Genomic DNA, 25246 nt, shown 5'->3' with positions numbered 1-25246 from the left:
ACTGACCTGACTTTTTGGCTAATATCCTAATCATTTCATTCCACTAATTTCCATCTTTCCTACCAAATCATACCCTAATGACTTTACTGGCCGTAGGTTTGAGTGGAAATGGCAATTTAGTAAATGTTCGGTAACCTTTGACCATATGCTTTTCTCTACGATCACTCTGTGCAAATACTTATCAATTCCCATTCTCTCTATCAAATACCATCAGCAAAGAGTCCTTCCTGGAGATGTGGCCTTTTTAATAACAATTTTTAGCAAATATTCATTGACCTTCAACCCCAAGGAATTTTGACAGAAATCCTGTTTTTATAAGTTCACTGATATTTGTCCTTTGATCTTGAGGGATTTGGCAAAACTCATATGAACACATTTAAACCTGATAGGGCATACTTAGAGTAAGAGTATTACGCAAATCCACCAAAGGTTTATCTTTAATCACATTAACGTAATCTGGGGCATATGGATGGCCTCACAACCCAAACACATAACACCTCAGGCACCCTCTACAGGCATTGAGGCATAATGATCTAAAATTTCACCATGCTATCCAACGATTTCAGATCTAAATGCTAAGTGATATCATACTGAAAGTTGGGAAAATAGAAATTCCATGATGTCTTTAAATGGTGTGTACAGTTCTGGTTGAGGTGAGGATTTAGCTTTAAACGTTTTGCGAGATATTCAGAAGCCATTCTATGAGATGTCAAAGAGCGTGCAATTCTAAGGGGTATCAAAAGTTTATTTGATGAAAATCGGTTTTGAAATGGCTGAGATATCCAAAAACAAGGTGAAACAAAGAGATCCTACTAAAAGGCGTGGCCTGTCGCCTTTTATTACAATCACTTTTTTTGGATATCTCAGCCATTTGAAAACCAATTTTCATCAAATAAACATTGAATCTTTCTTAAAATTACATGCTCATTCAGTTTTCATAAGAGGTTTCTCATTATCTCACTTAGGAATGTTCAAAACCTGCATCCCCACCTCAACCAGTACTGTACAGTCCCTTTAAAGGCAAACTGCACTCCATGTTCAAGTTGACTGATGGAAATTGTGTAGTCAGTCATTCAGCAGCTACAACCCCCATTACCTGATGATGCCATCATCGCTGGATTATTGGAATAATTTCATACGCAGGAGAGCAAATGCTTCTTTTAGTTTACCAAGGAAATTGAGTGAAATCTAGTGAAGATTTGGGCACAAGTAAATGGGAGGATTGTCATGCTCTGACTTCAGCTACATATTACAGATGTGAGTAATATTACTTTTCTATGAAACATTTGTTTGTATAATATATACATTGCATGTGACATTTTTAAATTTTTTAACCATATCTACAGTATATTTCTAATGAATATGGTACTGTTTTTAAACTGAGTTATTGATAAAAGTCTATTTGTACACAGAGTGGACATTTTACTTCATGGCATACCAAGCAAGTTCTCCTTTTCTGAGTCAGAACAGACCACTAATGAGTCAACTATAATACATGTAGCACCATTGTATACACTGAACAAACATGTCTTTGTCACTGCTTGAACGTACACTTTGCAGGCACTGTTCATGTATTCATACACAACAGCTGAATACAATCAGAAATACATTATTCAAATCCTTGGGAAATGTGTCTAGGTTTACAAAAAATACATCAGCCCTGCAATCCCATTGTTCTATATCTGACATTCAATTAAAAACAAATAAATCATGTAATTCATTGTCTGCCATGGAATGATTGACTGCAAGTGACAAACAGTGATGCAATTTCAAGTAAAAATACCTTGTAGTACTTTAATGACAACGATTGAAATTGAGAGGAAAGAATGAAATATAATAGTCTACAACAAAGACCCACAAAGTGTGAGGCTTTTGACGGTGATTTGGTACATTCAGAATATGCACTGAAGTGAAGTGAGGGTTTCTGCTATGACATAAATGCTGATAGCTGTTATGCGTCACATTATACCTCTGAACCCCTTCTGACACAACACGTACGGCCTGGGCCCTAAGAATAGCACTTTCGCGGTAAGAGGCTACTTTCCGCTGCAAGAAATTCTGAAATAGACTAGGCCCACCGGGGAAACAGAGACCTTTATAGAACAACACTGCACACTGTGTGATGTGACGCAGTCTATTCTCGTCACGGTTAATATTTTCTAGTCTTCAAGTGCAATTTGCACCAAAACTTCCAGGACAAGGTCAACACGTTTGTATGTCCATTCTGGACTTAAAAGAACTTCAAAAAAAGTGTGACTGGCATTGTAAAGTAAAGCCACACTGTAATGGTCAATCAGAGTGAAAAATAATGTCAACCTCAGCAGGGACACATGTACTTGGAATGCTCTTTCTTTTAGAAATAAAATCACTTTCAAACATGTTTTACACAGAATAAAAAAGGAGGACAGAAAAAAATTACTCTGCACACAAAGAAAAATGAAGGGGGGGGGTTACTGAGGAGGATAAAGTGAGGGCTAAGGTCCTTTAATGCAGGTCACTAGGTGACTGCTGGTCAAGTTCAGCACAACAATGGACAGTGTGCTGAAGGGCTTGTGGTCACCTCAAACCACGCATATCATCAAACTGAGTGAAAAAACCACACGACTCTTCATTCCACTCTTTAACACAGAACCCTGGTTATACTTCTTGAGTCTAGGATCCATCATATTTCAGTGCCAATAAAGCTGATACTGACAAAACTAGGTCTGGTCCATCCTAAAGGTCTAACCTCCTAGTCAAAGAGAGAGTTCAATATTTCTTTTCTTTTTTTCCTTCTGTCCAATAATTATGCAAGTAGCACACCTCAAATTAATGAAAGTTTTAAAGAACTCAAACATGCTAACATACTACCAGAGACTACATATCATGATTGTGAGATGCAGATATCCATGGTAATCTACTCCATGTAGAAGATTTTAAAAAAAAAAGTACACCTCATGCACTGTGAACAAAATTGAAATAATCACTGAATATAACATCACTGATAGAAAAGTGGGTATTGGATTTGCATTTGTCAAGCAAGTCATAAGATTAGGTTACATGTAGATCATTTTATTTAGGACATTAAATTCTCAAAGAATCAGAGCAAAAGAATCCCTCTTCTAACCAGCCTGAACCATATCATGCTCTCTACTCTACTTACATGTACCTCTTGGCTGGACACTGTCCCATTTTGACACAATCAGTGCTGAACCCAATACATGAAGCTTAACCACATCACCACTGGCAAACTCAGTTTTCCAGTTTGTTTTTCACGGCATGACTACACTTTCCGAGAAAGTTCTCTCGCCAGAAACTAATTGATTCTGGGCTCACTTTTCAGTGCAGAAAGCACGCTGTCTGGATAGAGACTTAGGGTGAATCCTCCGTCTAAGCCAGCGCTTGTCCTAGCTGCTTCCCATAGTCTGTATACTAGGCCTCACTGTTGCAGTAATCAAGACGGCAAAAATACATTCAACTACATTCGGCAACGGGCTCCCTGATGTCACACTCACATCAAATTAAGTTGAACTCAAAGTGATACGTCGCACAAAAGGCACAGCACATGGAACCTCCCCCTCAAAGCAAGGCTAACGAGAAGGGCGAGCTGATTTGAGAGTGCTGCTGGGACGGAGCAAAGCACTTACATTGACTTCTGACTTTGAAGCTCTTTGGTTTAAAGATACAAACCACTTAAACTGTCCACTGATTGTCCCGATTACTAATCCACCACTGGATTATTTAAGGGGGCCCTTCGTTTATACGTCTACAGATGTGTCGCATTGTGCCTTGTGTATAAGAGACAGTGTGTGTGCAAATGTGTGCATGCACGCAAGTGAATGTCGGGGTGGGGGGGGGGAGGGGGTGGCACAAATATGATACTTAGCCCTGGCAACTACTACAGATACAATGACAGTTTTATCAGCAGTTGACTCATATCCAACTCTGTTACAGAAGAGAGATTAGCATTTGAGGAAATAAGATATTTATTTCCAATTTGAGAACTTAAATCATTAGAATCTGCCAAGAAAGCCACAGTGTATATCTTTCTTTAAATGCGGTAGGAAAAAAAGAAACAAACAACACCCGCTGACAAGTTCATCCTCTTGTCTAAACTCATCTAAATTGCTCCATCCTGACCTTTGACAAGTACAAGAATGTAGGAAACAAATGGTCGTATTTTTTCCACCTGTTTAAAGACCGTGTAGGCCTACAGTTTATGGCTATCTAGGCACATATGATGCCTTCATTTGTACGCTGTATGATTGTGAAAATTCACAAGCTCTTGAGATACAGTCAAACCTGCCTTAGCTGCTACCTGTCTATAGCGGCCACCTGTCTATAGCGGCCACTGAAAAATCCCCCCCCCCCCCCCCGAGAGAAAAGTCCTGTTAAAGACCCTGTGTATAGTGGCCACCTGTCTAACATGGCCAGCAGCCACAAATTTTGTTTCCCGTGGTAGATTTTAACCTGTCTATAACGGCCAAAGACCAGATGGAGCCATAGCCCAGCAGATAATTCCTGAGCAACGTTCAGTGATCGCAACCGCTTTAGTCATCACTTATTCAGTATTCTGAATGTAGCCAATTGGAAGCGCTGAAATGAGTCACGTGTGCTTGTATTAATTTCTCACTAACATGCACGGCCGACGTCACAATGTTTGCACTAGCAGTGCACACTCAATCAATTGTTACAAGTGCGTCGCGTGCTACTATACGCACTGTTAATCCTGTAAACAACTTTCAGTTCGGGCTGCCGGCCGGCCTTTCTTGTGTGCATAACATGTGTGGCATGTACGTATACTCTTATACGTACAGTACTTATATGTGTGCGGGATTTCCGAGTGCGACGTGCGTAAATGTTTGGGACGAACATCTTCGGACATCTTGATCCACAAAGGTACGTGAAAAATGCTGTTAGTTTTCGACCCATTTTATAAAACGAATGATGCACAGGATTATTTCGTGGTGTTAGTGGAGATGCAGCTCACTCTCGGGTATTTACAATGTAGTGCAACATGCACTCGGCTTCGCCTCGTGCATGTTTCACAATTGTAAATACCCTCGAGTGCGCTACATCTCCACTAACGCACTCTATCCTGTGCATCATTTGTATAATAACAATGCACTAGTGTTAAGCTTTCTTCAGAATTGTACACATGCTACTGTGCAACAATTCATAATCACCGGCATTGTTCAATGCATGAAACACACATGTGCATACGTACACACATACATGTGCGCAATGTACATGTACATGTAGGCTATGCACACAAAGTTGGATAACCTGTCTATAGCGGCCACCTGTCCATAATGGCCACTTTTTTGTCTCCCTTGGGTGGCCGCTATAGACAGGTTTGACTGTACATGTACAATGTATATTCATACAATGTAAGTTGTTTACTAAAACTATACACCTACTTCAGTTAATTTAAGTACAGCTGTAAGAGATAACTGTTCCAAAGGACAGACAGAAACACACACACACACACATAAAATATCTATTTCAGAAATACGTAAATATAGCCAGCTAAATCCTGGTTCACAAGTTATATTCTGCTTACTGAATTCTCTATTCATGGGATGTGTTTCATACTCATTCAATGGGAAGGAGCATATTGACACATTGGAAAAGGGCATGTAAGAATTTACCTTGAGAGCCTCAATCAAACAAACACTTCATTAGACATGCTTCTGGTAAAAACATCTTATGTTTACAATCAATACACACATTCACATACCGGTACACAAATGAAAGTGTAACTTTGAAACATGGTCAAGCTGGCTTCAATAAATGGGATAGATTTAAAACTAACAAAATAGAATCTAAAAAAAAAAAAGCAAGTTACGGAAACAGTGATACTAGAAGCAGGTACATAAGCAACACTGTATGTGTTAAAGCCATCTATTTTTTTTTTTTTTTTTTATTGTTCTGTGAAGGTAGCAAATAGCTTTAATTAAGCTTTTTTTGCCAATGGCTGGAAGAAGTCTACATGACTTTCAGCATCAATCAAGAATGAATCAGGGTCTGGATGATAAGTTCAGTTTCTGTCTAAATACAGTGTATATGCTAAGTTTCAACTGACTTAACGAATACATGGCTACCTTTCAGTCAATACATTCTTTCATTCTGATTTGTTAGACTAGAAAAATCGAAAGGAAATTTCTCCTCACAAATTTCCCTCAATGGAATAACAATTATAGATTTAAGCAGAAACCCTATCATTTTGGATTTTCTTTCATGAACCCCCTTCACACATCAAATTCTTCCACACGTGTACGTTTGGCTAGCAAACCAAAACAGAGATGTTGTCACCAACATAGAGAAATGTTTTTAAATGGTGTAATGAAAGACTGTGTAAATACCAATCATTTAATATTTTAATGGTTGGGTGAATTCAGTATTTATTGTAAGCCATGCCGAGAAGTAAAGAAAAATATATTTGTATGTACAGCGCAAAGGCCGAAGATGATACACAGTATTATAAACTTGTCATTCAAAAGGCAGAGTTGACAATGTCAGCATGAAAAACAAAACAAAACAAAACAATACGCCACGCATTGCTTGAAATCCATTTCAGTGATGTAACAGACATTCATTCACAGTATTGTCACAGAGTATAAATATTTCTCCCTTTTTCTTTTCAATGAAAACCATCATGATAATAAGTTTAGACAACAGCCATGTACATGTCTTCTATCATTTCCCATGAAAGAATAGCTCAACAGGTATCAGTCTCCAAGGATGAAGGGATCACGTTTGCACTCATTGTGGCTAATCAGAGCTCCCTCTCTCTCTCACACAGACGATGTCAAATGACAATTGTTCTTCATGATTCACTGGATGACACACACCAAGAACAAACAAACTTGGCAATCAGCACACAGCCTATCCTGGTGCTGCTCTCATACAGGCAAACTCCATTCCCTGATGAGGGGACTGCAGTCAAGGATGGTACTGTAGTAATCTTCCATTGCCAAGGAACTGGATAATTGTAATGAGAACAACCAAATGACTGGGTACCATCCTGATGATCTGAATACACTAGCACACAACATAATTGATGTGAAGTGCACAAAAGACAGTGTCTTACACTGAGTTTTGTTTTACAGGAACCCTGCAGTATTACACACATCTATTCAACCTCTAAAGAGATAGTCTGTGATTTTCATGTTATATGAAATGAAATTCTTTATTATACATAGCCTGACAGCCAAATGTTACATTGTTTGAGAGCTTGATGACAGGATTTTAGTATACAAGATCTATCTGCTGTATCTATCTAATACAGGTGTATGAAATTATTCTAGGAATTATTAGAAAACTGGCCTAATTTATTCACACCATCTACCAACAGGTAAAGGAAATTCTTGAATTGAACTGTGAAATACAATGTACACTGGGCTCCACTCAAGCACAAGCTCTCTATTGTCTTCATTTCACTTCATATCATTGCATTAATGAATTGGCCCTGAAATCAATTTATTTGCTAATGTAAATATGAATATTACAGTAAGTCACCAGGTGGTGTCAGTCACAATCAATATTCAACTGAGAAATTCTTCTGAAGAGTTCAAATAATTGTAAAAAAGAAATTATAGCTTTACTGTTAGGTGCATACATGGAGATTATTAGAAGACATGGGACTTTTGCTTCAGTGTGTATAGTACACAACTAATTCCTGTACTGTATATTCTATTTATTTGGTAAAAACATGTACATGATATGATAGAATCATTAGATTCTGCACTGAAGGTGTGTGATTGGTTTTTCATAAATTAATGTCACAATGAATTTTGATGTTTACATGGTAAACCAAGTATGTAAATAGAAATGAGATCATATTCATAAAATAATAGAATATAAGAGGTAAACATCTCAAACTTCTTTATGTTATAATTGAGGAGTACTTGAGTTGGAAATATCACATCAATGGTACAACTGTGTATGTCTTGCAAAATAATGATCGGTATTCTGAAAAGACTTCTAGTTTTTACCGCTGTATTTCAGTGAATTTATGTACTGTGATTTTACCATTGCATATCATGTTGTATTTCTGCTGGGGGATGTATGCACTGTATTTATTGAATAAAGCAGACATTTTTAAGACGTGTGTAATCCGTGCTATAGCAAATTCCTATCTTTTAAAACCTACAGATTCCCTTTTTAAGAAGTTGAATATACTCACATCAAAATTAGCATATATTTTTAGGTCCAAAAATGTGGAACAACATAAACACAGATTCAAAACAAAGCCCACCACATGCATCATTTGGGAGAAAATATGGTTACAGCTGATTTCACACTATTTCATAAACATGGAAGTCTTAGATTGTTATGTTACATAATGTCCCTTTGGGGGCTCGGGCCCCCCTTTTTGTGCATCATACAAAGGAATACATAAGGTGTCATCATTTTGCCCCCCCCCCCCACTTTTTTTAACCCGGAAGTATATAAGTGGCACTAAAAAGAAATAAATAGAGCTCTTTAAGTGTGAGCGCGGTAAGATATATGTTTTTCCGCCGAAGACCCTTTTTTTTTTCTTTTTTTTTTTTTTGCTTGTCAGCTGAAGAAACCCGGAAGTGGAAGAGGAGAAATAAGCTGAGGGCCTCCTTCTTCTTCTCTCTCTTTTTTTTTTTTTTTTTTTTGCTTATTAGCTCATGAAACCTGGAAGTACCCCCCCCCCCCACACACACACACACACTTTTGAAAATGCTCCACCAACCCTGCTATAAACCAGAGACATTCATTGGCAACTTGGCTGACTGTCTCTGACAAAGACAATGTCTTCTGAGAAAATCTTTTTGATGTTAATCAAGAAAGATAAGTAAGGTGTACATGTGCACTTAAAGTGTACATAGTAGTTCCATATAAGGACACTATCATACTCTTTTTTGTTCCTGGGATAGAAACATACCAAGGTTTAGATGAGAAAACACTTGTTTTACTATACTATCTTTTATAATGTGTATTATACAGAAGAATTATTAAATGCGTGCCACACAAACTCTTATGAGTTATTTTCACGGAGGATGTGTATGCAATTATTTCATCATTCAAAGCAGTTGGTAGACACACAAGCCTTTGATGAAGCACAAGACTATGCGATGAAAATACATGCCCTTCACTCTATGAATGCACAGTGTGTCTGGCTTGAACATTGGCACCCATGGCAAGCCGGCACGCAGAAGCTGGGAGTGACAGTTTCCTTTCAGAGTCAACTGTGACGGAGACACAAGACAGGCCTTTCAGTGCAAGAAGCAGGTGTTCAAACCTCACCCTCGGCAAACACAAGAGGGAGCAAAGATGTGTTCAGCTGATATTCATAAACACTGGCATGGTGTGTGTGTGTGTGTGCACGATTGAAGCTGTGCTGAAGTCTGTACTTCACATAGGCATCTTCATAAGATATGTAAATGCCTTCATTTTAGCTGTGCCCTGAGGCCAGGAATGCAAGATTTAGGGTGGAGGACTGTGCATTACAGAAATTATACTTCCCATTTTCTGACTCGGGAATTAGGTAAATGTTTAATGTCAACCATGATTCAGGTAAAGAGATACTTGTGATAGGTGCATCCTGATTCACATAGGTAGATAGTCAAAACTGCAGATTTTTGCCACATTCCATGCCTCTCTGAATAGTCTGATGCTTTGAAGATCAGAATGAGTTGCATTTTCCAAAAATACAGAGCATAATAGTAATACTGTGATTTAAGCCGTTATTCTCGCAAATTTTGTGAATCACTGCTAGGGTGCGAATTAAACAACACACGAAAAGACAGACATTGGTGCACTCTAGATAAATCTCGAAAATGACATCTTGCCAAAATGCCTGTGACCTTATTCACGAAAATCTGTACAGCTTTTACAATACAGAAACTTTGTACAATGTACCTTGTGTTTCATGAAGATTTTGCACGATGTGACAGTTACTGCACATTGGACAATATCATCAGAAGATTCTCCATTATCACAGTATTTCTGAAGTCAAATATCTTGAGTTGTTTTTTTTTTTTCAGACCTTGCTGTTATGACAGCAAAGTCCATTTAGTAATTGATTACATAATCACAGCAAGAAGTCTTCAAACCCTACTCAGAGCAAACAAAGTTAGGATTGTCTGTGGTACACATAGGTAGAACATAAAAACTCATGAAAATAAGTTTTATGTACAGTTTTGTATTTAGCTTGAAGTACAACTTATAACTGGTCATAGCTTCATTGTGCAAAAAGTTCTACATTGTACTTATGATAGACTTTGTTGAAATCTATTCAGTCAGTAAAATGTAACAGATCTACGTCACATGATCACAATTCGTCGTGCGCATGGCAGATTGTCGTTAGCGCGCTTCCGTGCGCATGGCAGATTGTTGTTAGAGCACTTCCGTGCGCATGGCAGAATGTTGTTAACCCTACGCGCACTCCCACACCCTAACGACAATCTGCCATGCGCACTCCCACGCTGTAACGACAATCTGCCAGGCGCAGGGAAGCGCGCTAACGACAATCTGCCATGCGCACGACGAATTAGTCTAAGAAACCTCAAAGGACGTTAGCAAAGATCCACATAGAATGCAGTTCATATCATCACTGCTGTGTCAGGCACTCAGAGTATGACAAAATTAAGTCCTTCCACCAGCAGGAATGAACATTCAGAGAAGGACCCTATGCATTTTTAACAGGCAATTGCCCATAAACAGTATTCCCTGCTCAGTAGTGAGTTTTAGCTGCCCAAGGCATGTGGCTTTGTTACAACGTGCACTGACAAGATGAGCTTCATTGTTATAGCAACAAGGAAGTGTTATGGCTGGCATTGGATTCTCTGGCATCGTGGTGATCTACATTACATTTCATGATAACAAGAAACTGTGGCTTTAGAATGAAAGTGGCACTTAATCTACACACTTGCGCAAAACCAAATGTAAACACCCCCAAGAGCTCTCTTTGCATGACAAAATCACACGCAATGTCAACACTACTCATTAGAGCAAACCACATTCCCAGGATAAATGGCTTCTCCAAACTGGCTGGAACTGACCTGATGTAAATTTCAAGACTTCATCAATGATGTATGAGAATGAGGGCAATACCCCTGAGCAGTGGTCATTCTAAGATACATGTCGTATTGCATACAAGTGTATATTACACCATAACAAGATTCCACGTGGAAGGCTGCATCAATGTCAGCAGACTAGCAATGGTAATCCATGCAAAGTTAGTACACTGTTTGTACTCCAATTAATTCCATGTCAATCAACATGACACATCCTATCACATCCGTACTCAGACTGGTGTATAAGCTGTGTATGATTACCACATGATCCTTCAGACAGCCACCACTAGTACCAGGCAATCAAATTAACCAGCACTTATTGATTTGATTCTCTTACTGCTCATGGCACCTTGTCCTTGCTTATCCTTCTTGTTAAATAATTACACTGTCATATGGTATATTGATTGCAAGAATCAATGTAGAATGCTTTATTTTATGTAATGCTATCACACAACAGCTGCCACTAATACAATGTATATATCTTAATACAACTACAGCATCATAAATTAGAACACATGTACAACCTGTATGTATCTCATTATAAAATGAGACTCTACGTATATGCACTTGCCCAATAAAACATCCTCTTTGGGCAAGAAAATAAGAAACACAACAAAAAACAAGAGACACGCGGGTCTAGCGCTCACCTGAGTATCGCAAGTTCACCTTTCACGCAGTCACTAATCTAAATTATTCACAGCTCTACTAAAATTTGACCAGGCATTCTCAAGTAGAAGATGGAAATGTACAATAAGGGCCCAAATTTTTAAAGATTTTTTAATTTGGGGGGGGGGGGGGATTGGGGCCCCCTGGGTGGGGCATGGTGCCCATTTTGATAAATTGAGATCCTGACCCCCTAGGGATGCTACATGTACCTGCCAAGTTTGACGAAAATCCATCATGAGGTTTTCAGGAAGAAGATGAAAATGTACAATTCAGGCCCCCATTGGGACCTTCCAACCCCCCCCCCCCCCCCCCCCCCGCCCCCAAGAGGGGCACCCCTGGATCTGCTATGAACAAACTTGAAACTACAGTCATTAATGTGCTCACTCAAAGTATTATCTTAGCTCTATAACTTCTGATTCTAGAGAAGATTTTTAAAGATTCCTTCATTTTTTTTTTTTTTTGGGGGGGGGGGGGGGGGGCTTGGGCCCCCTGGGGCCCCTGGGTGGGGCATGGTGCCCATTTTAACAAATTGAGATCCTAACCCCCTAGGGATGCTACCTGCCAAGTTTGGTGAAAATTGGTTATGGGGTTCTCAAGAAGAAGATGAAAATGTACAATTAAGCCCCATTAGGACCCCTCCCCACCCCCTCCCCTGGGTCCCAAGGGGGGCACCCCTGATTCTGCCATGAGCAAACTTGAAACTACAGTCATCAATGTACTAACTCAAAGTATTAACTTAGCTCAGATCACTGTTGGTTCTAGAGAAGAAGATTTTTACAGATTCCTTAATTTTGGGGGGTTTGGGCCCCCCCTGGGGGCCCCCTGGGAGGGGCATGGTGCCCATTTTAATAAATTGAGTTCCTAACCCCCTAGGGATGCTACCTGCCAAGTTTGATGAAAATCGGTCTTGGGGTTTTCAAGAAGAAGATGAAAATGTAAAAAGTTTACGCACGACGCACGACGGACGCCGGACGAAGGGCGATCGCAATAGCTCACTTGAGCCTTTGGCTCAGGTGAGCTAAAAAGTCTAACAAAATCTAGCTTTCAAACAATTACATTTGTTTCTAAATATAGGTTTCCAAATTATACATAAAGACCATTCTTATTCAAAGCATTCAGATATCATTGACAAACCACTTTATGTTGTGTAACTTTTTGAATTCATCCTCACCTCAAAACAAAATTCTCCTTACTGAAAATAAACGTAAACATTTTGTTGCAAGCAGTCCGGTCTGGACATTGGCAGTAAGCTACACTGTACATGCAAATGAATGAGGTGTTCTCACGTACAACACGCCGAGATCAAGTGGGGTCACACTTTTGTGTCGACTTGTGCATTTCCAGTAATGCGGAGTTACTGTGCAGCAGGCATTGGCAGGGCTATCAGTACATGAAGTAATCACATTTAATTTTTTCTCTTTTTATCATGACCAAAACATTGTCAGTTCACAACACAAATGCATTATCAGAGCATACTTGTATTACTTCATAAATGTTATATTTCTTTGTACCAACATGTAAAAATTGCTGGAAAAATCTACAAAACTATGGTAGTTTGGGGATAGAGATAGTGCGCCATGTTTTTCATGTACAATCAAACAGAGCTCGCACTGTACACCAGCACAGCATCGTCAATGCATTGTTACAAAAATTCTGTAACACTGCCGCTGTTTACAGTTATATGGGATAGGAAGAATTGATTAACATCAATAAGAAACACATGTGGCTTTAAACAATTACTTCACTAATTTCTTATTTCAGAACTACAACGTAGTAAACTTCACTTTCAGCCAGCAAATATGCAAATTGTCAAATGTCAAATGCTCAAATATGTGGGTGATTTGTAACATTGTAACTTCTTAAAGCAAATATTGAATATATATAAAACTGCATTCAACATACAGTCCTGAGCATCTTCAGATGTGCAATTTTTCACTTTAAAGGCATAATTTACCATTTGCAGATGAAACAAAAACCCAACATTAGTGCTTTAAAATAGATCTAAAATGTGAGTTAGGGATAGAAACAACCACTGTAAAAATTTGAATCCGTATAATCGATGTTAAGTATTGTTAAGTACACAAAATATGAACAATAGTTATAATAAGAATGCTTCCAGACTAAACAGTATACAGTTATGGTTTATTCAGAAGCATGCTGATATCTCCCCATATTTTAGGCTTTATTGCAAAAATTTTATATTGTAGGATGTTTTGTGATACCACAGACCTACACATATGCATCAAATGTGATATCTTGAACATTTTTGAAATCACTGCTCCCAAAGGTAAACTGGACCTTTAAGTAGCAAACACCATTGCTTATTATCATACTGGTAAATGGTTGTGGAACCACTCAGTCACCTGGAAGAAATGCATACCATTGGTAGTCACATGTTTCAGGATGCATATTTAATTTCCCAATTTGTGAGATATGAAATATGAATACAGAGCTTCACAACATAAAAAAACCCCCATGATTTCCATGCAGCTGTGGTGGATACAGCCCACCTCCCTTAATACCACATTAACCAATTGCATCCTACAACACCCACAAGCTAAACATTCCTCTTGCACTCAAAGTCCCTTGGTCCCCCGTCACACTTACAGTGACCCACTGTAGCATAGACAGAACTGTGGCATTTCGACTCTGCATTCTGCTGCACGCATCACACATGCATATTGATACAGCTCAGCTTTATTGCACACACTCCGTTGGACAACTCTCATCTCAATATGCATTGGGCTATGCACTGATATTCCACATGTATGGCGGCTTACAGGTATTGACTGCTAATGTGGCACCATGCTGTGATGTGCAAATAAGAGACATCTCTGGATTTCTACATACATACGTAGGCTACCACATGAGATGGGTTAGCATAAAAAACAAAACAAGAAAATGTGAAGCTAGATGCTCCATCATATTTTGTTTTAGCATGACTCAGAACTGACAAAATCTTTCTGCAAAATACAGACCAAATCAATCACAATCAAGAATATCATCACTACTATCATTAATAACAGATGATATATTGCATGTGGCATACATTAAAAGGTCCTATTACACTTGTAGACAGTCACACAAGTGCAACTAATCTGAGGTGCTGACAGAAATAAAACACACTGTGTTCCTACAATCTAATCTAAGTGCAAACTTGGCATTAGTCTGGGTGCCTGATTCATGAATGATGTAGGTGTGATGAAAATTAATCATTTGGCATGAAATTGAAGTCTGCCATTCACATAACAGTGTTTCTGGAGAAATGATTTATATCATCACTGGCTGACTTTACGACAAGCCAGTTTCTATTCATTCAGGCAGGCAATGCACTGTGCATAAAGAAGGCTACTTGCTGAGAGAATGAATACAGACAATCTTGAGGAGGAGATCAAGGGACGGGTGGTACGAAGCACCCCCTTGAGGGCAGCCTTACAGCAAATAACCATGGCTCCTAGGAAAGTTGACATCTTAGACCTACAGTGTACTCCACCCAGTAGAACGAGAGAGAATTGCAACTATACCAGTTTCATATCATCATCATTAAATTGACTTGTCTGAGAAATAAATATCAGGGTAATGTATGATCACCGGGGATTAGACATAATTGAAAACAGTGGTTGCTCTGTTTGTTGTGCCCCCTAGGTTAATGTAAGTGAAGATAAAACAAATACCACTTTCTGTTTTGATGATGGGTAAAATCTAGACAAATTCATATATGGATAATTTTTCATTTCCTTTTATTTATTTATTTTTTGCTTAATCAACCAACATCCCATTAAATGAAGTGATGTAAATCAAAATAGCACATCAAGAATGTTAATAGGAGCTAAAACCAAATGGTCATTACAAGCACAGTTGAACAGAAAATACATACTTTGCACCATTAATCATACTCTTTTGTATGACAGAAACTACTACACTGGTTCTTGCAAGCATTCTTAACTTATTACAAATATTCCCCTCATTTTCCATAATTCATACAGAAATAATTCATTTATGTTTAACTTTCAAGTACTATTGTCAACCACATAAAAAAACAAACATGACTCATGCAAATGTATTACATAGTCCTCTGGAGAAATATAGCATTTGAATGTAAAGACTTATATAGATACATTGTATATACCCCATTTTGAGCATCATTTTATGCATGCACTTACTTGGAGGGATTTACTACTAAATCAAAGCAATTCCTATACTACAAAACCTTCTATGAGTGAACAGCTTTCATTTGCACTGTAGATATACTCCCACCAACGGTACATCAGGCGATGGAGCAGCAGCCAAAAATGGAAAAAGAAAACATTTAAACAACAACCCAAAGTATGATTTATTGAAGCACCATTGTCTGTGATAACATAAATTGCATTTTCAGCTGCTACATGTACATACAATGTACAACTGTACTGCAGGGGGAAAATGCTCATAGCAACGTGCACAAATTTTATGTCTACTCAAGATGGCAAAGTGTTGTAGTCTGTGTGGGTGTTGTGTGCAGGATATCAAACTTGCACAGAGGCACATACGTGTACACTGTATGTTCAGAGCACATTGTACAGTAGAGCTGACATTCCAGTTCGTGAACTACAAATGTACATTGTAGTATATAGTAGCAGGAAAACATAATCCTCTGAAGAGAAATACTTTGATTGACGGGAAAGACTTACATGTAGCAGGCAAATCAAATGATATTAACAACAAAAGAATTTGAGACTGTTTGAATGTTTTTACGGTACATCAGCTGCCATCAGGTACATACATGGTGTACATCTCTGAACAATTCAGAATAGCTGTCTTAGTCATGAAACTACAGTATGTAAAGTATTTCTTGTGAAGTCATCACTTTTGTTCAGGTAAACAAAATGATGGAATATACAAACGTACAATGTACAATGGATAGTTTACAAACTTGAAAAAAGATAATGAATTACATCTGTCTCTGAAGATGTGAAAAGGCATTGCATGTATGTTTTAGAATACAGAATTTGCTAGTTACACAGTGTATATGTACAATGTAAGTCAGGGCAAAGGATAATTTTATTTTCTTCATCACTACACTGGTCATAGGATAACATGACCATAATGGTTATTTTTAGACATCACAGAGCACCTCGTTTACTAACATACTGATGATCATAAGGTCAGACTTTTCTTGACATTTGACTGATATACAGTACATGTATGTACAGCGTATAATTTTTGTACATGTACCTCATTTTACAATGAACCATTAGCTTTTATTTCACTGATATGGCTTCATAGATCTGAAACCACTTCTCTTAGAGAAAGCAGTATGATGAAACTTCCAACAACTTTGAAGGATTAGTGTCATGATACAAAGTACATGCAAATGTACATGGTATTCTAATTTCAAAATTAAATATAAACAATTTTTATTCGAAGATTACACACATAGCTAATTCAAGGCGTATTTTGTTGTTGCTGTTTTTTGTGTTGTTGTAGTTTTGTTTTGTAATGATTGCGTTGTTTTGACTTGTTCTGTTTTGTCAACTAAACTGACATTTTTTTTTTTTTTTTAATCTCTCAAAGGTATGGATGTTACAGTACATGGGTCAGCTACTCATAAGGGCTTTTTCCTTTCTTGCTGCTTCCCCCACCAATGGCATTGTCTTGTATGTAGTCATACCGCCACATTATTCCTAATTGTATGTTGTACTGTATGTCCTATGAATTTTTCTCTATTTGTATCTCACCTTGTACACATGTTTTATTGTATGCTTTGTATATTTTTAATGCTTGGTGCAAAATAAACTACACTGAAAACTGAAACATGTACTGTACACAATGCATACAGTATACAGCTAATACAGCACAAAATGTACAATCATGCAGTGCATGCTAAATTGCTGGTTTGGTCATCATAACAATTCTCTGGGGTCTGTGTGTATAATATCTCGAACAGAAAAGAGGTATGGGTGTACCGGTAATGGTAGTAGACTTAATGAACATGACAGCAAGTCTTTATTAGCACAGCATGAATGAAGACTAGAGCTTGCTCTACATCCAAATCAATAATAGCCAATACTTTAAGACTAATTAACCTCTTATTCATCACCCTATCTGTGGCCATTGTGCTGGTTTTAACCACTGATAACTGACCTCATTGTTGCCTCATTATTCTCATACTACATAAGCATGTACAGTTGTGTACATTCTGTGTATAATCTACACTTGGCTTGGAGACTTTCATATCTGTATCCTACACATTAATTCAGTGTTTATGTAGTATTCAAGTCTACTCGTACAGTAACACCTTTCCAGTGCACACATTGTATGTATCACACACTTTACCAGTATAATAACTCTATTCAGCAGTGTTAAATCATTACAAATAATATACCTGTAGGTAGTGTATTTTCATGGATAAAAAGAGAATTTGAAGGCCATATCATTATAGCACTAAAATTTTAACAAAGAATTATATTGGGGAGGTGTTAGACAATCGTCATGCTAATCATTTAGACTATCATGTTCTATGTCATCATAAACTTTGCATGTGTGCCATCAAGACATCCATTAATTGTACAAGTGTGCATTTGAGTACTGGTTCTACAGTCACCTTGGTGTACAAGGCACAACCCCAACTTTCGGTACTTTTAACTTTCAGGGGAAAAAAATTGAGTCATTAAATTTACTGTACTCTGTGAGCATGCATGAATAAATATCATACAATGTACACAGGCATAGTTACAATGTACTATATTCTAAGACGTCAGGGAGATATACAACATGTCGTAGACCATATAGGAATGGGAGGTTGCAATCATCAATTTACGACCAATGAATGGCTGAGGAGTAAATTGATGTATTTTGACACTTAGTCAATTGGGCTTATGCCGAGGGGCATACACAGGGCAGGGAGTGTGTAGTATTCATGAGTCAGTTTGATGGTGCAGTGTGCATACATTTTAGTGCATGACAGGTCTTAAAGAGGTGAGTCATCACCTTTAAGAAGAGGGAAAAGACTAAAGAAGGAATTCTGTGTAGGGTCAGGTCAATCCCCACACCTGGACAGAATAATGGACAAATACAATGTACAGTGTACATCTTGTACATGGTAGCTCAGGTAATACTGTGTTGCAAGGAAACACCAGGCCAACTACAATGTACAGTACAAAATACACGCCTTGTATCAACTATAGTGCATGTTTTCTGCAGGGATACATCACTTTGTACCCTTTGGGCAGAATTCTTGCACACATATGAATATGAAAATGGCAACAACAGCAACACAATAATGTGTTGACATCTCTGTGCTGGTGCATGGCGCATGCTCTATTTGGTCGTACACGAAAGCATCAAGCACTCTCTTTATTGTATGCATCTTCAAACTACCATATAGTAGTTTTGCAGATTTTCTCAGCAATTATACAGTATGTTGGGAAAAAGAACTATCAACTGTAAGCTCTGAAACTCCATTGTGAAGTAACAATGTTTTAGTAATGATAGAAATGAAAAAATTAGATCTGATTTATACTGCATATCTGCACATGCCTGCTGCACAGTAACTCCACATTACTGAAAGTGCACAAGTAAACACTGAAATTTATGTAACCCAGCTTGATCTCCATGTATTGGGAATGGGTGCGTAAGATCATCTCATTAATTTGTGTGTACCATACGGCTAGCATACGGCCAGCATATGGACCAGACCGCCAGCAACAAAATGTTAACATTTACTCTGAATAGGGAATAGGGAGAACTGCATAGGCCTACTGCAAAACACAACATTTTCACAGCACGAAATTTTCGCGAATTGGAGCCGACAGCCTTTTTCGCAGCATGAAATTCTCGCAAGTTGCCTCTAACATTAATCATATACCAGTAGTGTAGACAAGAACTTTTGAGTGCGAATCTTGAATCTCGCGAAAGTTGCGAAATTAAAATGCACGCGAACATTCCTCGTTTTACAGGAATCGCAAACTGTGCCAATGACAACAATAAGATATGAAGCCACAATGAATGAACATGTAAAGTCCTCACAGTTATAAATGATATCATGAAAACAGCCCGACTGAAGAGATCACTGTCAACTGAAAAAAAAAAAAAAAATAGACATTACGACAACAATGATGAAAGTGATATGCTTTTACAATCATACTTCTCTTCACCCGCATCACTCTGAACAATCTCGTCAACTCTTGCTTTTAGAAAATAGCACCTAGGATTATTTCTGTCAGCATTCAATGCCTTTTGGCACTAAAGTGATTGCATTATGCAACTTCATGCATTGTGTATGCAGACAGGGCAAACAGCTCTCACCACAACAGAAACAGATGGTATGCAGAACTACAGTGAAAGACACTTACACATTCCTGTTACCCGTTGAACCGAAAGGAATTATACAACAACAATAACAAAAGTGGCATCTATGCAAAGAAGCAAAGCCAACAAAGGCAGTCGTCCTCATTTGCAAGGCAAATTTTTATGCCATATGTCACTGAAACTGGTAGAGATTTTCATTTCAGGCCTTTCTTCAAAGCTTTTATACCCATCTACTGATTTTTCTGTTCCTATGAAAAAAATATAATAGGTATACACAGCTGCTACTTAAGAATACTTAACACTGTAAGATTCATTACAATCCAATAACTTTCATTACTTGCCATCTTGTAATGCTTAAACTTGCCACTGATCAAGGACTAAAACTGAAGAGATTTAAGTTATGTACAGTTGTATGAGTATCATTAAAATTTCATTACACATTTTTCTTTCGCATATTTTTTTTTAGTTTGTTAATACACTGTATTCATCTGTACACGTAAATCTAGGTCCATTGTGTGCATCACACTGTTAACACTGAATTAATAACATGTACAGTGTATGTCTATCACATTTAATTGCAGCTGACATAAATTTCATATACTATTACTGCAGAAAACACTGGTACTCACTTGTATGCCAAAAATGTCGCACTGACAGAAATTCTCACCAATGAATTTGTACACGTATGTTTAAATCAAATAAAGAATTTTTGGATACAAGAACTCCTTTCACCCCACTGCTAAAAATCCTCCTCTCTTACTGTTGCCTGTATTACACGTACCATACACTAAAGAAGGCTAAATGAAAAGAAATACAATAGCAGGTATACAGTAATAAAAGCAATTAATTTGAAAGCTGGGGTAAGAAATGCTTGGTTACTATGAGTACACAACTTTTATATCAATTTTCTTCCACTTGCACATAGTCTAGAGCATATCTTTTTCACCAAGTGAGGTTGCATGCAGCAGCTGTAGCCAAAGACAGGAGTTCTGCCATCTGTCAATATATAAATCCTGTAGATCAATTTTCATGTTTCTCCCATCTGTGACTCTACAACTCTACAATGATGAAGATTCCCTTGGTCAGGTGACCTTGGTGAATATTGGGGTCATTCTGGGTCGTGTATTCGAAAAAGATTTCATAGAGTGGGTGGAAGTGCTAATATGAAAGCCAGACCATGCTGAGAATCAGGTCCAAAATACCTTTGAAACTTATTACATACATACAGCCTAGTTTGCCAGCAGAATTCTCCTTCTGTTAGAGAAAGGTATGAACAATCTGTGAATTCCCATACATATCCTTGTATCATCATCAGTTAAAATTTTGCACCAAATCTATAAAGTCCTTGTGACTATGCTATAGAATACCTCAACTGATGACCTACTGTATACACTTACTGTATGTACATGTAATAAGGAATGTTCGGATTGAAGATGTGCAATTCTGCTGCAATTATGTTCGTAAGCAATGACAAACAAGATTGTTGTACTACCTCCTCATTTGCAAAAAAATGTAGCATGAACATACGTTTTTCTCACACCCATGATCTGAAAAACACAACGTACACTTGTACACTACTGTGTATGAATCTCCTGCATACAAATCCAAAGTGGTTTCAGATTTTCAAAATGCTGGTATACAGTGTATACATTACAGTTACACTAACTGTACATGTACACAAGGGGAAGTATCCTTGTGAGAATGAAAACAATATACCAGTCGCAGCGGACGGGTGCAATTAACTCACTGTTTTCATTTTGACCTGACCTCGCTTTCCTCTTGAATGAACACGTTTCGCACGAAAACCCCCTAGGAAAGTTTCGCAGCAAAACTGCTGTAACTTTACTATTAATTCATATTTTTTGATAATCCAAACGGTTATGAAAAGTAAAAATCTCATTTTAACCTGCCATTATGTTACCTTTTTTAAATAACGACGATAAAATATTCCAAACTGGAGCATAAATTCACTCTCAAAACGGAAAATAATTGTCAGAAATCGTTGCTAAAATTTCACATTTTGACTTCGTGAACAACAACAAATTTTCAAGTGTACTAAGTATGTATTTCTTTATGGAACTCTAAAATATCACATTCGAGAAGTCATGCGTCCGGATATGTCTGGAAATAATCGAAAGAGGTGCACTTTCTACCTTCGTTCCGAGCATGAAATTTCATAGTGATTCGCACACGGGAAGACAGGGTACAGTCCCACGTACCCACATCTTTGTTGCGCTCACATCACCTGTACTTCAGTGCCGTACGGCACTGCTGTACTCTGATCGTACCTCGTACCGGGAATTCGTAGTTGTAATGTTACATACTAGTGCAGTAAAATCTGCGTAAAGTCTGAATAATCCAATGTCATGAATTTGCAACCCGTATCATAGCTGGTATCATAGCTGATAGATATTCATATTTTTGCTACTTTCTTTTTAATAGGCCAGTTCTGATAACGTAAGTGCTTGTTTTTGAGGTTGCGAAGTCCCCTGCAGCACACTGCTACATTGTACTTCTCCACACCCCGCGGCCCACTCTCATAGCATGCATGTACAGTGTACTAGGCATCCGCAGCATGCAGCCACCTCGCATCGCACAGTAACAGCAGGCTGCATTACATCGACCAATCAGCTCGCTGGATCGAAGCAGCATGGAAAAGTCCATTCATTGCGCAAGCGCAAATCAGTTTTTCTTAGAATATGACATCATTATTCTCGTTTGCTGCTCCCGTATAATTTGAGATTTCTGACAAGATACATTTATTTTCACTTGTAACTTCAAAAATAGGTCTTCGGCAAAGCGAACACCACTCTGCTAACGTCCGCCCATGTCTAATAACGATATGTATGTAAAGTTTCATGAATATTAAGTGGTGCGACCAGATGTGTCTGGAAATAATCGGAGGGTATTTTTCCGAGACAGCGAAACATGAAATGTTGAATAACTTAAGTTCTCAATCGTTTCTCGTGATTTTTTGTATGTAGATCTATAGAAATCATCATTTTACATTGATACTGAAAGTTTGAGCGATTTTGGTCAATGTATAGCGGAGATATGAGGAGGTGAAATTTTGGTGAAAATGAGAATGCCCGATTCGCACTGCCTCGATGACGGTTGGAAATTCAAAACGTTTCGTGGGTTTTGGGGGAGTTAATTATAGTCGTCCACTGCGACTGATACAGCCTGTAAGTACACTTACATGTACCCATTGTACACACCATGAAAGTTTGTTTATAATCAATGTTTTAAATGTAAAATATTCCATTTCGTAGCAATCACAATCGGGTAAGCTCAGAAAGTGTAGTACTTCCGGTGAACCTTTTTGGTTAGTATTTCACATTTTTGTCATTACCCAATGGTAATCATGCTAAATCATGCCATTCTTTCACACACTTATATACAGTGTAAGTGCACAGATTACAGGAAAAGTGGACAGTTCTGTATTTTTGTATACGTGTTACTTGATGCTTACATTTTCACTTCAATCAAATGATGGACAGTTACGGAATTAAAAGCCACTGAGTTGATAACAACCACAAATCATGACAGGAGCCAGGTCAGCAGCACTGTCAAAACCACAACAAAATCCTATGAAGTCTCTACATTCACATACATTGTAGGATAGGTGTACACAGTATTATGGGTTCTGATGCAGTGTTGTGTATGGTGACAGTGCCCATTGGGGCTTAGATTGTAGGATCACCTTACAATGCTGTGCAATTTCACAACAAAGGGGAAACTGGAAATGACTGCATTGTTAGCCCACAAAGGAACAAGGCTCCCTGCCTTTATTTTGCAAAGAGGGGACTTCACAAGCCTCGTTGTCAGGATAGGGCTCATTACTCATACACGAAGATGGCGACTTGTCACTTCTTTGGTTGGACTCCCAGTCCCCATAACAATGAGCATCTTCATACAGACGTGGCTACAATGTATATCAGAATTCTTCTGTAAACTGATTAATACAATGTACATCAATGCATTGCAATTCCCTGTCATTTTGTGATATCCATAGGTATTTCACTTTGCTCCTGCTTTTCAATTTTAGGCTTTGATAAATTTTGTAGAAATGTTCTGTATATTCATCTTGTGGGTTTGTTTGGTTCTTAAATGCTAATATTCTTATGAACACTGGATTCAAAGCTAACCAACAAAGTCAACTTTGCTTTAAAAAAATATAATAATAATAATATTAATAAATATCCTTCATCTGCTTCATATCTGAACTATGTACTACAACGTGTATATTGTATTAAATACTGTAAAGTAATAGTTTGATACAACTTTTACAATTGGTTTAAAATATGTAGGGTCATTTGAACCATAATCTATTAAGATTTCTATTATCTGTTAAAGGCACCACTGAAATACTGGTACACTGTACAGAATTGTAAGTACAGTACATTGTATCAGGAATGTCCACAACTTGAAATTTGAGCACGTTGCAAGTTCTGAATGTGAGAATATTGCGGATTGTACACATGTGTACGTGGAATGCACATCATGATACTATTGAGAGCGTAGCACGCAATACAGTATGTCATGACTTATTTTTTGTGCTGCTTTGTAATGTTCGCTGCTCTGTGTCATGTTTTGCACACAATTTTTGTAGATGGTTTGATGTTTGTCAAGATTTGCTTACATTATGCTTTTTATAAGTTTCAATACATATTATTTTTTCTCAAGGACGTTGCATAGTATGTTCCTGGGTTGTTGTTGTTGTTTGTTTGTTTGTTTGTTTGTTTTTTGTGTGTGTGTTTTAAGGATGTTGACTCCTGCACATGATTCAAATAATACTTTTATTTTTTTTTTTCATGCCTCCTCAGAGATGGAATGCTTTTTATTACTGCTGTTAACATATTAGATATCATTACCTTTTGAACATTTAAATATTGAATTTCAGAAACTTAGTTGTAGTTGTAGAATTTAAAGATCTAGTGTTTTTTGTCTCATTGGGTGGTCACACAACATGAGGTCCACAGCTTTCATTGCAAAAATGATCACAATCACATGACCAGACGTTCGGAGGGATTGAGTGAAACAAGGAACCGAAACAATTTAATTCTACATAAAAAGGGGTTCTTAAATACTCACAACAAATGGCTCTTCTGTGAACCGACAGCTGATGGGACAAGGTCACGGCGTACTAATTCCACTGCTGCTCCTGCTGGGTCCATCCTTGAACTTCCTGCTGACTGCAACATTTCAAATTCAGCAAGTCTTTCTTGTTTATGGTGAGAAGTCCAATGTAGAGGAACAAT

At 37.9% G+C, this 25246-nt stretch overlaps 1 protein-coding gene across 1 annotated transcript in view; it reads right to left on the bottom strand.

Annotated features, from left to right (window-relative positions):
* LOC140233236 (E3 ubiquitin-protein ligase pellino homolog 1-like) overlaps positions 1 to 14481 on the bottom strand; it is a 61095-nt gene extending 46614 nt beyond the window's left edge. The window contains exon 1 of the mRNA XM_072313349.1: positions 14304 to 14481. Within this exon, the coding sequence (XP_072169450.1) occupies positions 14304 to 14437 (134 nt within the window). The 5' untranslated portion in view covers positions 14438 to 14481. The remainder of the gene's footprint in view (positions 1 to 14303) is intronic.
* Between the last annotated feature and the right edge of the window lie 10765 nt (positions 14482 to 25246).

Source organism: Diadema setosum, chromosome 1 (assembly GCF_964275005.1).
Source record: "Diadema setosum chromosome 1, eeDiaSeto1, whole genome shotgun sequence".
NCBI classification, from domain to species: Eukaryota; Metazoa; Echinodermata; class Echinoidea; order Diadematoida; family Diadematidae; genus Diadema; species Diadema setosum.
This window is presented reverse-complemented; position numbering and strand designations above follow the sequence as displayed.